This window comes from Paramormyrops kingsleyae, chromosome 2 (genome assembly GCF_048594095.1).
Source record: "Paramormyrops kingsleyae isolate MSU_618 chromosome 2, PKINGS_0.4, whole genome shotgun sequence".
Classification (NCBI taxonomy): domain Eukaryota; kingdom Metazoa; phylum Chordata; class Actinopteri; order Osteoglossiformes; family Mormyridae; genus Paramormyrops; species Paramormyrops kingsleyae.
The window spans coordinates 30,725,812-30,740,044 of record NC_132798.1 but is presented as its reverse complement, the minus strand read 5'-3'; the positions used below and the strand labels follow the sequence as shown (position 1 = coordinate 30,740,044).

The 14,233-nt window shown below is 46.8% G+C and overlaps 1 protein-coding gene across 2 annotated transcripts in view; it reads left to right on the top strand.

Moving 5' to 3' along the window:
* The window catches only part of fras1 (Fraser extracellular matrix complex subunit 1), a 57,440-nt gene that overhangs the window by 20,806 nt on the left and 22,401 nt on the right, over nt 1-14,233 (top strand). For both annotated transcript variants that reach the window (XM_023820753.2, XM_072708930.1), the window contains exons 6-29: nt 105-238; nt 793-876; nt 1,477-1,578; nt 1,801-1,992; nt 2,509-2,598; nt 2,909-3,056; nt 3,969-4,112; nt 4,200-4,334; nt 5,549-5,692; nt 6,058-6,198; nt 6,349-6,489; nt 7,028-7,195; nt 7,596-7,736; nt 8,029-8,172; nt 8,464-8,616; nt 9,123-9,269; nt 9,380-9,526; nt 9,638-9,778; nt 10,114-10,254; nt 10,736-10,876; nt 11,180-11,450; nt 12,474-12,558; nt 12,786-13,106; nt 14,030-14,189. In XM_023820753.2, coding sequence (XP_023676521.2) covers nt 105-238; nt 793-876; nt 1,477-1,578; nt 1,801-1,992; nt 2,509-2,598; nt 2,909-3,056; nt 3,969-4,112; nt 4,200-4,334; nt 5,549-5,692; nt 6,058-6,198; nt 6,349-6,489; nt 7,028-7,195; nt 7,596-7,736; nt 8,029-8,172; nt 8,464-8,616; nt 9,123-9,269; nt 9,380-9,526; nt 9,638-9,778; nt 10,114-10,254; nt 10,736-10,876; nt 11,180-11,450; nt 12,474-12,558; nt 12,786-13,106; nt 14,030-14,189 — 3,615 coding nt within the window. The remainder of the gene's footprint in view (nt 1-104; nt 239-792; nt 877-1,476; nt 1,579-1,800; nt 1,993-2,508; nt 2,599-2,908; nt 3,057-3,968; nt 4,113-4,199; nt 4,335-5,548; nt 5,693-6,057; nt 6,199-6,348; nt 6,490-7,027; nt 7,196-7,595; nt 7,737-8,028; nt 8,173-8,463; nt 8,617-9,122; nt 9,270-9,379; nt 9,527-9,637; nt 9,779-10,113; nt 10,255-10,735; nt 10,877-11,179; nt 11,451-12,473; nt 12,559-12,785; nt 13,107-14,029; nt 14,190-14,233) is intronic.

The window sequence follows — 14,233 nt, the reverse complement described above, 5'->3', positions numbered from 1 at the left end:
AAAGTGCTTTTTTTTAAACTGACCCTTTATTCAGCTCTTCCTGAGTGTTACTGAGTATCTCTGCCTTTGACACTCATCGCTCCATGATTTTGTGGGCTCCACAGCATCCTGCTCAGCGGACGGCCTGGTGTTCCGGGACGGAGGGCAGTGGTACCCCTCCCCCTGTATGAAATGTGTGTGCAGTGCAGGAGAGACCCAGTGTTTTGTAGCTGAGTGCCAGTCCATAGTGTGCAAGCCGGTGGGTGCATTGTGTATACTCTTACTCTGCCAGTGATTCTCTATACTCTGTATCATTCATTCCTTATATTTATATTGTGCCAGTGATTGTTTATATAAATTTACATAATGTATAATACCTCCACTGATTTTTTTTAATCAATCAAAATGGAGACAATGTGTCAGTAATTTATATAAACCTGGATATACTGTATAAATATTGGGTCGGTGATTGTTTATATAAACATACAGAATGGATATCGTGTGCCAGTGATCTTTTTTTATAAACACACAGGCGGGATACCTTAATACACATATAGGCTGTGTTAGTGATTGTTTATGTAAACATACGGAATGGATACACTGTGTCATGGATTCTTTTATAAACATTCGGTACAACAGGTCACGTCTGCACAACAGGTACCTTGTATACACACACTGTGTCAGTGATTGTTTATATAAACATACAAAATGGATACTACACATACACACTATGACTGTAATTTTTAAATACACAAACAGAAATGGTAGGATGCTTAGACACCCCATCAGCAATATTTCCCTGTTCTTCTACAGCATGAAAACCTGGTCGTCCACCCTGGAAAGTGCTGCCCTCAGTGTGAGCCAGACTCTTGTCTTGTGGTTGGGACGGAGTATAAGGTAACCTTGAAAAATCGTCATCAGAGAGATTTAAGAGCACAGGATGAAAGTTGAAAAAGATGAAAGTGGAATAAAGAATTATAAGAGGTGAAATGAGGGAGTGGTCCCATTTCCTGCTGGCCTGGCTTGGGTCCAGGCAGCCCAGAGAAGACCCCTTCTTCTGGAAGTTTGCAGATGGTGCCTGTGGGAGCCGTTTGCTGATAAGATTCTCCATCGTACCATGGAATGTTTCTCTTTTGATCTTCAGAGCAGTGGTTTCCCTGGTGTGTAGTCATGCATGAGGTCGTTGGAACACTCCTGTCGACCTTTCAAATGGCTTTTTCCTGACTTTGCTCATACAGTTTTAGATACAACTCAATTTGTGATGCATTTATAGTGACCTTGTGTTTCACATATCCATTCATTGTTTTACTTATGAATCAGTTACAGAATTGAACTATTTCACACTAAAGATTACAAACATTATACATGTGGCAAGTCTTTTGTTGGAGTAGTATGCCAATTTAGTCTTTGCAAAAGTTGCAGCCAGGAAAATACTTGTATTTAATTCTCAATGTATCCTTTAACATTTCTGGCTTGTATGGCCATATTTGTCCTCAGCATGGGGAGCAATGGCTGAAGAGCAGCTGTACGACATGCCGGTGTGATCACGGCCAGGAACGCTGTCACACGCAGACATGTCCACCTGTGACCTGCAAGAAGGTTGGTAGAGAGAAGGCCTGAGGCCATCTTTGCACTAATTTTAAAATCTAAAGTTTCAAATCCATCAGAAAGATGAAATCTTAAAGATGGCTGCTGGCATAGCAGTACAAGTACATTTAATTCCAGACTTATCAATGGAGAAGCGTGTCTATAAGTCACTATGAATACGTATGGCTAATGGCTACAGACTCTTGCTGTAAGTAATGCAGTGTCTCTGCACAGGGCCAGAATGCAGTGAAGCGAGCTGGACAGTGCTGCGAGGACTGTGTCTCACCCAAAGGCACCTGTGTGTACCAGGGCATGGTCCGTTACCATGGTGACATGTGGAACATCACAGGCTGCGAATTTTGCACTTGTGACCGGGGTCAGGTGCTCTGCCGGAAGGCGGACTGCGGCACTGTGAAGTGCTCATGGGTGAGGAAGTAGAGACTTTGGGAAGGTTTTACACCATGCTGTGCACCAAACACACTCATCAGGATACTTTGAATGGGCTTAACTGCAAACATACTGTGGATTATTCAGAGGGTCTGGCAATACAGCATCAATACAGAATAAAAAAATGTATAGCTTAATGAATGAGGAAGGAAGACTGACACTGAATGATGGAGTCATAAAAGCAGTGAGAGTAAAAAGGATGACTGAAACTGGTGGGAGATGGAATGACTAAATCCAGTGAGCGAAGAAGAAGTGACTGATAGCAGTGAGTGTTTAACTGATGACTGAAACTGGTGAAGGATGGAGTGACTGAAGCCAGTGAGCGATGGTGGAGTGACTGGAAGCAGTAAGTGAGGGTCAGGGACATCACTGCTAGTGCTTTGCTGGTGATTTATCTGCACAAAATAAGCTATCGTACATATTCCTCACAGTATGTGGTGGTCCTGTGAGATCTGGGCAGAGGAAGAGTGAACAGATTTCAAACCTTTTTGCCAGGGTGAAGAGTTGGTGCACTTCCCAGGAAAATGCTGCCCCGAGTGCAGGTCTGTGAGCAGCAACTGCGTGTTCAAGCAGCAGACCTACCAGGTAACATGTTCTGTGAGCCAGCGGCTATATGCTCTGCCTGTGTCATTGCCTGCGTTGTTACTTGCATTGTTAAGAGTAGAGTAGTAGCCTGTGCATCGTATTACTCAAAGTAGCACAGCGGCATTAAGATAGTAATCTTCTGCCTCCTTGTTTGCATATTAATGCCATGAACCTTTAAGAAGTGACTCATTTGACTTAAATATTAACAGTTGGCCGAAAGACCGATGATTCATGGGTAATTAAGCACATTGTGTGCCTGCCCACCCTCCTATTGTGCCGTCTGTAGTCGATGGTCTCTCTGTTGTGTCAGAACCTGGAGCGCTGGAACGACGGACCTTGTAGGCAGTGTGAGTGCCGGGATTCCCATGCGGCCTGTTACCAGCGCTCCTGCCCAACCTGCCGACCTGGCAGCCTTGCTGTGGCCAGACCGGGGGGGTGCTGTCCTGAATGCCACACAGGTGAGGCGGGCTGCCGTCTCGGGGACAGGCGCCCGCGAGTCGCCGTGCCGAACTCAACGCTCATTATGAGTTCAATTGTGTTCAAATGTGCCGCAGGTAATGCGGTGAGAACCTGACACCGTGGCTCTCCGAAGTGCTTCAGACAGTCATTAAATACATCAGTGATACTCAATCCCAGGCAGCCCGTGAACAATTTGTCCTCCCTGTCCCAGCTTTGATTTTGCTCTCGTGGGTACAGGTGCTGTTGTTAAGCCCATAAGTTCACCATTTTGGGTGAGAATGGTAGGAAGGGCTAAGCAGGTGACTATTTCTTCTCGCTGAATTTGAACCCTGGTTTTGGGTTTCCGTCTGGGGGTGTGACACTGCTACATACCCCCCCCCCCCCCTCAATGCATGAAGTGAGGCTCTGCTCGATTGCTGCACGTCATCTCGAGATCTTGTTTGGGGTTGGAAGACGATGCAGAATGATGGAGATACTGGGACCTTTGAAACTTAATAGTCTTGATGCAGTGTTCGAGATAGGATGTTCTCCATGCCTCAGCATGAAGAACACTCCAGGGGGTTAAGGCCAGTCTTTTGGTTTATCAGTCAACTTCATTCATTGTTTTTGCATTCAATAATAAGTAGGGTAAGGCATAAAATTCCCTTCTGTTGTTTTTCTGAATCTTTCTAAAACAGTAAGTTTTATTGAGGTGAGCAAGTTAACGCCAATCAAAACATCATCCAGAAGTGAAGACCAAAATCTTTGTGAATTGGTTCTGGAATTTTCTATAACATTAGGTTCAGATTTAATTATGCGTATTTTATTTAACATGGTGCTTTGCAACTGCATGCTATCAGGAAGGTATCGTTGTGGAACTGTTAAATAGTGTTGCTTTAATTATCTGGATGTTTCTTTGTTCTGCATCTCAGCTCAGTGTTACGCTGAGTGTCTCACGTGCTCCCAGAGCCCGGATCACTGTGACAGCTGTAAGAACCCCCAGGCCGTTCTGCATGAGGGCCGCTGTCTACCGGTCTGTCCTTCGGGCTTCTACCAGAATGGCAGAGTTTGCACAGGTAGAACGTGCCTCCCTACCTTGCTCCCAATGGGGGTTTTTCATACTGGGGCTGTGTGATGATGGCCATGGACCCTGCCGTCCCCAGCCTGCCCCCGTTCCTGTGCAGCCTGCGAGAACGCCTTCGAGTGCACATCCTGCAGCGGCATCCTGCTGATGAGCAGAACGCAGTGTGTGTCCACCTGCGACAGAGGCTTCTACCAGGATCACGGCCAGTGCTCACGTGAGTAGATCATTCCTGCAGCCATCACGCTAAACCAGGCGGAGAGCCACTGATGTTTATAGGTGTGAGGGTGTTGTCATTGATTTGAGCTGTTACCCAGTCGGAGCATCCCTCTTGTCGCCATGACGATGTCTGTAGATGTGAGGGTGCTGTCATTGATTTGAGCTGTTATCCAGTCGGAGCATCCCTCTTATCGCCATGACGATGTCTGTAGATGTGAGGGTGCTGTCATTGATTTGAGCTGTTACCCAGTCGGAGCATCCCTCTTGTCGCCATGACGATGTCTGTAGATGTGAGGGTGCTGTCATTGATTTGAGCTGTTATCCAGTCGGAGCATCCCTCTTATCGCCATGACGATGTCTGTAGATGTGAGGGTGCTGTCATTGATTTGAGCTGTTACCCAGTCGGAGCATCCCTCTTGTCGCCATGACGATGTCTGTAGGTGTGAGGGTGCTGACATTGATTTGAAATGATCTTTTGGCCAGCCGGAACATCACCCTCCTTATCTCCAACACGGTGTTTGTAGGTGTGACATGCTGAAATCCATTATGATTTGGTTTTGCTGAAAGATGCCTCATTGAATGTCCAGGCTCACATTGTTCCCTAATTAATTCGATTATAAATCGGATTATTTTCAAACAATGTCACAGTACCAGCTTAAACGAAATCTCTTTAACATATCAAAGGTCAAATACAGGTGAAACAATAACAAATATATATTATTGTCTTAAAATTGTGACTAAAGTAACTGCCACATAAGTTATTCTTTGGATGCCAAATCCAAAGTGATTTCACAGCAAAGCTCGTATGCTCTTTGTGTTGGTGCTACCTCTGCAGTACTAATGAGGGTTCGTGTTAAGGTCTCTCCATAGCACAGGCTCCACTGTAAGCCCCAGTAAGACCTCACACGCTTGTGCGATGGCTGCCTACTTCTCTGCATACTGCCTCCTGCAGTTATTTAATAAATTTCTTTTGTGACTGCTAGGCCATGAAAGAAGGCCTTTTGTACTGTGTCACGTCGATTTTTCTCACAGGAGAACCCTTTATAAGCTTTCTCCACTGGGGAACAAAAATGTAAGAGAGGCCAGTGTTGGAGGTGACCTTGAGAACTTGGCACCAACTCTTCATTTGTGTTCTACATTGTGCTCATCCTGTGCTGTGACCTACTGGTCCCACGGTGGAACATTGAATAGTTTACCATCGATTTCCTGCAGGTTGCCATGACTCCTGTTCTAGTTGTCATGGTGCCACCCCGCAGGACTGCTTGTCATGTTCTGCTCCGTCTCACCTCCTCAAAGATGGGTTGTGTGTAGGAGCCTGCGGTCCAGGTTTCTACACCGAACAAGGCACCTGTAACGGTAAGGAGAGTTTCAGTAGCTAGTGTCTTACATTTCCTACACTGACCCCGCAGTAGAGCTCCTGGCCTTGCATATGAAATCGACACGTGGGGAAATCAGTGCTAATGACTGTTTACCCGCACCTCCTAATAAAAATACCTTCATCAAAGCTAAAGACGTCTTCTTGTTTGAACATGTTGGTCTTTAGAATGCCTGGCAGTCACATTCCATATCTCTTTTCATTATTATTGGCTCTGTGTTTCACTTGGCTTAATCTATCTATCTACCTAAGACCTAAACAGTCAGCTAACCAGCGGGATTACAGTCTGTTGTAATCCAGTACTGTGGAGATTCCATCAGCCATTTTTCTGTTTTTACTCCAACAGCTTGTGACTCATCTTGCTTGACTTGTTACCCTGACAACCCCAGTTGTGCAAGCTGTTCTCCAGCCTCAGCTTTGCATCATGGGAAATGTGTTCCCCATTGCCCAGAGCAGCATTACCGCGACGGAATGGGCATGTGCAGGGGTGAGTGCCTCCCTCGGATTTCAGCCTGTGAGGTCCCCAGTGTGTCACGACGGTTTTTTTGGATCAATAAAAACCAAAAATGGAGTACGAGACTGAAAACGCGCTGCTTCTGTGCTCTGGATCCCATCTCTGTGTTTTCATTTCCTTCAGTGTGTCACAGCTCCTGTGCTGCCTGCACTGGTCCGTCTGTAGCCCACTGCAGCCGCTGTCACCCCCCCCAGAGTTTACACCTGGGACAGTGTGTCGACGCTTGTGGAGAGGGCTTGTACGCCCAGGATGGACACTGCCAGAGTAAGGAGCTGCTCACTGCTCTGTCGCGGTCTGTCAGATGGGGTGGCTTAGTGACCACTTGCTATACTTCAGCACTCAAACAAATACTAATGTCTGTAAAATGCTGTTGAAGTTGGTTGATTTTTCTGTGCATCTGTTGCTTCCTCTATTATTCCTTATTTCTTCATCTTTCTGAAGATACTGCTCTGCACTGAGCTGCTTTTTGCCGTGTGTGGACACAGAATCTGTGCGTGTGTGGGTCAGATATACATTACATTGTGGGGACCAAATGTCCTCATTACCTGTTTTTTTGACTTCATGATGACATCTTGATTCCCAAATGTCCCAAAATTTTGGTTCCCAAAATTCAATTTCATACAAAACAAATCAGAAATGCAAAAAGACTTGTGTTTTGTTTGGATGCTCATGGTTAAGGTTAGGGCTGGGTATGTTGTCATAGTAGGGTTAGGGGTTTCCCTGTAGAAATGAAGGGAAGGTCTCTATAAAGATTTGGATATAAAGGTTGTGTGTGTGTGTGTGTGTGTGTGTGTGTTCCCAGGCTGCCACACCTCCTGTCGCTCCTGCACGGGTCCCTCGCCCTCAGATTGCACGAGGTGCCTCAAACCAGAGGAGGTGCTCCAGCTTGAACCTGGACAAGCTGCCCGCGGCGTTTGTGCCTCCAGCTGTACGGACCGTTTCTATCTGGACACGGATCAGACTTGTAAAGGTAAGTCAGTACAAGCGGCCGGAGACCATCATACTGTTAAAACGTACTACTACTTAAACACTTTAACTCTCGATTTTAAATAGAATGGTTAATTCCTCTATCTATTACCATGAACAGTAGGACAGAGGATTTGAAGCTGTTCCTTACACATTTATGTGATGCAATGGGGTTTCTCTCACTAACTTTGCTATTAAAATAAGCACCGTGTCTGAAAAAGGATGGAGCAGCTTCAGCATGGAGAATGCGCCTCGTTGTGAGGAATGCGACAGTTTTAGATGCATGTCTAAAGTTAACAGTGGTGATCCGTGAATGGCGCCAGCTCGCAGCCGGGCCGGAAGTGCTGTTACGCGAAGAGCGCGTATGGACGTCGGTGGTTTGCCTGACTTTACTGTCCTGTCAGGGTGCCATGCCTCATGCCTGGAATGTACACATGGGGGTCACCTGAACTGCACCGCCTGCAGCCCGGCGCTTCACCTGCACCAGGGACAGTGTCTGCAGAGGTGTCCCCAAGGTTTCTACAGCCAGGACAGGGCCTGTCATGGTGGGTGTGGGTGTGTGTGTGTCTCCCCTAGGGCTTTACCCAAGATCCTGCCCTGGTTTAAAGGGAATGCTGAAGGATCAGTCTGTGCAGTGTCATATTAATATTATTATGTCACCGTATTTAATGTCGAATTTTTCCATGCCAAAGTTAGTATCTTGATTGATCATATTTTTGGTTACAATTGAATTGGGAAGTGCAAAGAGTCATATACATTGCCCTCAGTGTTGTATAGCACTTCTTTATTTCAGAGTTGAGAATATGTTTTATCTATCCCTCTCCCCCCCCCCCCCAGCTTGTCACCCATCCTGCAGGACGTGCTCCGGCCCCTCTGATGCAGACTGCACAGCCTGCCTGCCCCACGCTGAGCTCCAGGGGGCGACCTGCGTGACTAGCTGCCCCCAGGGGCAGTACCTTACCACTCTGGGGCAGTGCACTGGTATGTGATGGTGTCAGCTGGTGGACATGGAGCTCGGGGATGGTGGACTGGGAAATGTCCTGCAGGACCTTTGATAAATTATGCGGGTGAAAGGTCACTGGGGCCTCTGAATGACGAGGCTGCGCTCAGCACAGCTGCCTAATCGGGTTTAATTATGGCGGCTCTTTGTCAATGCGGTTACATTCCTGAAGGTGTTTTCCCCAGTCAGCCTTCTGGCAGCACCTCTGGTCTGTAGATGCCCAGTTCCTCTTCTCCCTTTCACCCCCCCCCCCGCCCCCCACCCCCCCTCAGGCTGCCATGAAAGCTGCCAGCGCTGTGTAGCGGACCCTCACAAGGACGGCGGCATCTGTCTGTGGTGTCAGGACCCCCGCACCCTGCTCCTGGGGGGCCTCTGTGTTTCCCGCTGCCCCCCCGGTCACTACGGCAGCCTTGGAGCCTGTAAAAGTGAGTCTCGCCATGTCTGCGGCTGCTTCTGCTCTCTCTGCTTCCTCTTCCAGGGGCCATTCTCGGCCTCCTTTACTGGCACTCTGCAGTGGGCCTCTTTCCCTTTTTCTCCAGGTCCTCCTTCCTCTCTTTCCGTCCCGTATATTCTTGCTTTCATGGTGTAGAAATGTGCGTGGTTTGTATAAATCGACTATATATACTCCTTGCTGTACTGTGCTATTTTGAGGGCAGAGGCCTTTTGGTGCCCATTACAGTTACACATGGTTTAATGGTCATTTACAAAGAAGCATGTCCATTTCGTTCTACTTGATCAATCGCATGGGCAGGATATTCCTTCATAAATGTAGGGATGAAGTGGAATGCAGGGGATTTAGAGTGGGAATGAATGAGCATTTATGGACCTCAGTCTAGGCTGAGCTTCAAGCTGAATGGACCCTGTAATTCTGGGGCTGCAGTGTTTTCCCAGTGTCTTAAGTTGACACTGACGTGGGGTCTGCTCTCCCAAGGATGCCACATCTCCTGTCAGAGCTGCAGCGGCGGTGGTCCTTCCTCCTGCACCTCCTGCCCCCCTCCCATGGTCCTGTCACCCTCTGGTCTGTGTACCCAACTGTGTCCGTTAGGGTACTATGCCAACGTAGACCAAGTGTGTCACGGTAGGTCACCATCAGTCCATGTGACTCAATGCAATGCTTTGATGTTGTGGTCTTGATTATTATGACGCTGTCCAACTCTGAAGGGTGTACACTGTGTCGGTCTTTTTAAGCTTGCGACAGCCACTGCCTAACGTGTGAAATGGCGGGAATGTGCACGTCGTGTAGAGACCCTGCGAAAGTCCTGCTCTTTGGGGAGTGTCAGTATGAAAGCTGTGCTCACCAGTACTACCTCGAGTTCACCACACGTGCATGCCGAGGTACGTGGAACCTGCATCAGAGTCTAGGAGATGCTCAGAAGCTTAGTGGGGGGCTGTAAGAGTGCCTCCTCATTAGTGTGCATTTGTAACTGTGCAATCCTTGCACCGCAGAATGCGACTGGAGCTGTAACGTCTGCAAGGGGCCGCTGCATACCGACTGCCTGCAGTGCATGGAGGGGAACGTGCTGCAGGATGGGGTCTGCGCTCAGGGCTGCGCCGCTGGCTTCTACCAGGACGGAGAGACTTGTCTGAGTTAGTATCTGGGTCTCCTCGTTGTGTCTTTGCGAAAGCAGGCCCGTCCGGTGTTTCGCAGTGATCGTGCAGTGCTGAAATATCCCACAAAGTTTGAAAGTCTGATTTTTACATTATATCATCTGAAAAAATTCAAAGTCGTGGCCACAGCGCTTCCCTTATCCCTCTGCCAGATGGCCGGTATGTCTGTCTGCATGCTTATTTTTTTTTTCATTTTAGGGTAAAGACCCTGAGCAGGTGGGGAATTCCCAGACGGGGCAGGGGATTAAAGGGTTACCTATGTTCCCACTGCATGCCGGTCTCACTGCACACTGCTGACCTGCTCTCTCTGCCAGGCTGTGATGCGCACTGCCAGGAATGCCAGGGGTCACAGCAGTGCCTGAGGTGCCGGGGCACCTTCGCGCTGCTGCAGGGCCGCTGCCTGCACGCCTGTGGGAGGGGCTATTTCCTGGATTCCGTCCGCCAGCAGTGCGCCGGTGGGTCCCAGTGAGCTAGATAGCCGACACGAGGATGTCAGTGTGACGATGGCAGCGCAGGGGGATTCAGGGAATCGTGTTTGGGTTCTACTGAGGATTTATGGTTGAAGTTGAACTTCAGTGCCAAATGTAAGTGGTAACATGCCAATGGAATCATAAAAACACTAAATGCACACGGTGTGTGTGGAAAATACAAGAAAGCAGTAGACAGTGAACCAGCAGACAATTCAATATGAGTAATGCAGAAGCATGATGGATGGATGGATGGTTTAATTCTTCTAATACTAAGAAAATGAGTATACCTACTACCAAGAAGTATCTTCCAGTACCAAGAAGAATCAGTATACAAGTAGACTGTTCAATGTGAATAATGCAGATGAATGAGGGATGGATGGATGGATGGGGCATGTGTTACTAATGGTGCATATTGGTTCACTAAAGAGGACATAGCTGGTGATCCGTGGAATTTTCTCCTTCCCAGAATGCCCAGAGAACTGTGTGGAATGTGAGGGGATTCACCAGTGCAAAGTCTGTAAGGAGAGCAGCTTCCTGAAGAAGGGACTTTGCACTGCAGACTGTGGGCCGGGCTTCTACGCGGACACCAGGGGGCGACTGTGCAGAGGTGCTGCTTCGTTAATTGCCTGGTGTTACCACGCTCTCCCGAGCGCCATTGCTCTCCAGCTTGTATCTGCCACAGTTTGCATGTAGAATTTGCTCCTGTTCATTTTATTTATCTTGATCACCATATAACTGTTTGCTCTCTTACTATTAGTGTGTGAGTGTTCTCTGATGGACTGACACTCAGCTTCCCATTTTCTACATTATACTCACCAGGACTGTAACAGGAAATGCAGTAAATGGGCATTATCTCATGATCAGATTGTAATTTTCCTGCGATCACCGTTTGGTTTGTGTGTCCCATCAGAGAACCATCATGCCCCAGTAATACAAGCCAATGGCTCCTTGTTGGTGGAGGTCGGGGGCACAGCTGCACTGGACGTGTCCTTCATGACGGCTCAGGACCCAGACGGCGATGCAGACAGCATGATCTTCCGTGTCCTCCAGCCGCCCACCAATGGGCACCTGTTCCATATCATGGGTGGGAGGGAAACGAGGCTGAAGAAAGAGGACACATTCAGCTTCTCAGACTTCAAAGACCGAGCTGTTCGCTTTACCCATGCCAAGGGGAAATCAAAGTCAGTTCAGACTTTTTGTTTATAGAAACAATCTTCTGGTTTGTGGTGTTGAACTTTTCAGTTGAATCAATCCAACACATTTTTTGCTACTTTGTTGTGCTATAGGTTTATACAAAATGAACAACTTTGAATGTTACCCACTTTTACTTGGTAAACTTAGATTTTTGAACATGTTGCCAGATACTCTTTGCAAGGGGTCTTCTGGTTGCAAGTAACATGAAATAGTTTTTGGATTGAACTTCTTTGGGTGACACACTTGAATCTTTTAGCTGGGTGGATGATTTCTCCCCCCCAAAGAAAAAAAATTTACATGCAGGAAAAAAAAAACTTCTGATCCCCAGACTGGCTAAAAACTGCATTTTCGTGACTCAGAATGGTGGGAAAATTTGTAGAGTATAGTGTGACTGGCTTTAAGTTAGTGAAAAAGTACCATTGATAAGCATGACATTTCTCCACAACCTGTAACTGGGATGTTCCTCCACAAGTTTAACATACATTGTGTTTTAGTGCTTCTTTTCTATCACAGTATTTTATCTTGCATTCATTGTGCGGTCTGTAGATCTCCAAGGCCTTCCTTCTGCTTGGAGGGAGGCATTGATTACCTGCTGGACTAGGATTTAGTGCTGCGATAAAGCTTTGATAAGGTTTCATAAGTAAATGGAGGGTGCAGACTAAGGTTTCAAAATTCTGGGAATTTTCCTGTTAATCCCTATATATTCCCGTTAATTCCCATGGAAAGTTTCCAACTTGGAATATTTACAAAATTCCCCAGTTTAACTTCCCATGGAATATAAAGTTTCTGGAAAGTTTCCAGAAATTTTCCGCCCCTTAGTGATCTTAAACCACTGCTGATTGCTCCAGCAGTTACAGAGAGATAATCAGATACAATGAACTACCTTCAGACTATCTTGCCAACTCTGGATGATCTGCAGTCACCATATGCATATTTCCAGATCAGTCCCTAAGCAGTTGCTGTTATACCGTGTTGCTGCCACACTGATGGTTGATTTTGTGGTCCTGCAGGAGTGGACACTTCACTTTGCTAGTCACTGACCAGCAGCTCTTCTCTGCACCAGAGACCATCAATATCCAGGCGGTTTCCTTCCAGGTACCTGCAGCCCTGATCATGTTTTCCTGCTTTTCTTGTCATCAAACAGTGATTTATTTAGGTCTCATTAGAATCTGAAGTCCATCCAAAAAAAAGCACGTTGGACATGTTTCACAAAAAAACACTCTTAGATATATCAGAAAGTTTTTACAATATTTTATGGACTGCAAATATTCTGGGCTTCAGTGCCTTCAGAGTTGAACTTGGCTCTCTCCATTGGTGTACAGGCTCCATACGTCTTGACCAGTGAACCTCTTCTGGTGAATAAGGGTGAAAAAGTGCTCCTCACAAGTTCAGTGCTGCAGATCCAGGATGACGACAATCCCGAAGATGTGCTTGTCGTAGTTCGGGACCCACCCCAGCACGGGCACCTGCGCCATCTCCTCCATGACCGCCCACTGCAGCAGTTCAGGCTGGATGACCTGGTCCAAGAGCAGCTATACTATGTTCATGATGGCTCAGATGGACCTCATGACACATTGTTGCTGCAGATCAGTGATGGTTACAGTTACCAGAACCTGCTTGTCCACGTCAATGTGGCTAAAATGGTATGGAAGCAGTACAACTGCAATACACAAACAAACATGCACAGGGTGGACAAAATAATGGAAGCAACTAACTATCTATTAATAGCAAAGACTTAATAAGGAGGGTGTGCCACCTTTTGCCTCATTCCTACTTGCATTGCTTTTCCACTGGCATACAGGAACAGAACCGTACCTGAGCTATACTGCAAAGAGAGACAAGTTACAGCACAATGCCAGCTCGTCAATCTTTCAGTCTTAGTACTAAGCAGGGCCATGTCAGCGCGCTTATGGCTCGGATGCGGCTTGGATAATTTACGATGGAAAACCGTCAGTTCATGGTACGGCTCGATTCCTGGTGCCAGTGGGAAAGCGCCAGTACACTTCCTGAACTGTGAGTGGTGGGGTGCTGAGCCATCCAAGAAGAGAAGCTTCTAGTTCTTTGAAGGACATAGAAACCCCCTTTGCAGTAACACATCCTACTATGAATTCCAGCTTTGTTTATTTTCCACATTGTCTTTGAGACTTAGTCACAAAGGTGCCGATTTCAGTTCTGCAGTCATTATTCATGTTGCACTTTTTTGGTGTTTAGCTGCTATCCTGTTAAATGTCCATCTTTTTTTGATTGTGAGCTTTAATCTGTGACCACTGTTCTTTTTCAAATCCAGTATGTCTGTTTGGCATAAGTGGCAATGATTTTTGAGACTGGACTCAAAAAATTACCAGTTTTGATCACTGATGCACCATGATCCCATATTGGAATACAGGTTGACAGTTGTCTCTTATAGCTGACACATGACATTCAAACTGATATGCTTCATTTTTGTTGAAGCATTCTAATTGTAATTTAGTAACTACAAAGTTAAATTGCTAAATTTGCAAAAAAAAAAAATCTCATGGTCAATGGATGTGATCATTAAACAGTGTCAATGTCATTATTTTCACAGAATGTCACCTCTCCTCTCAAACCATCCAATCCGACTCTCTGGGTTGGAGAAGGTGGGATGGCTCAGATTACCAGTGCACACCTGGGAGTGAAAAACAAGACCTCCAGTGACCTCAAGACTCTGTACACTGTGGTCCCCTCCAAGGAAAGGCCCAGATATGGTACAGACTGACCTTACAGCTACATAGCCAGTGTGGGGTAGTTC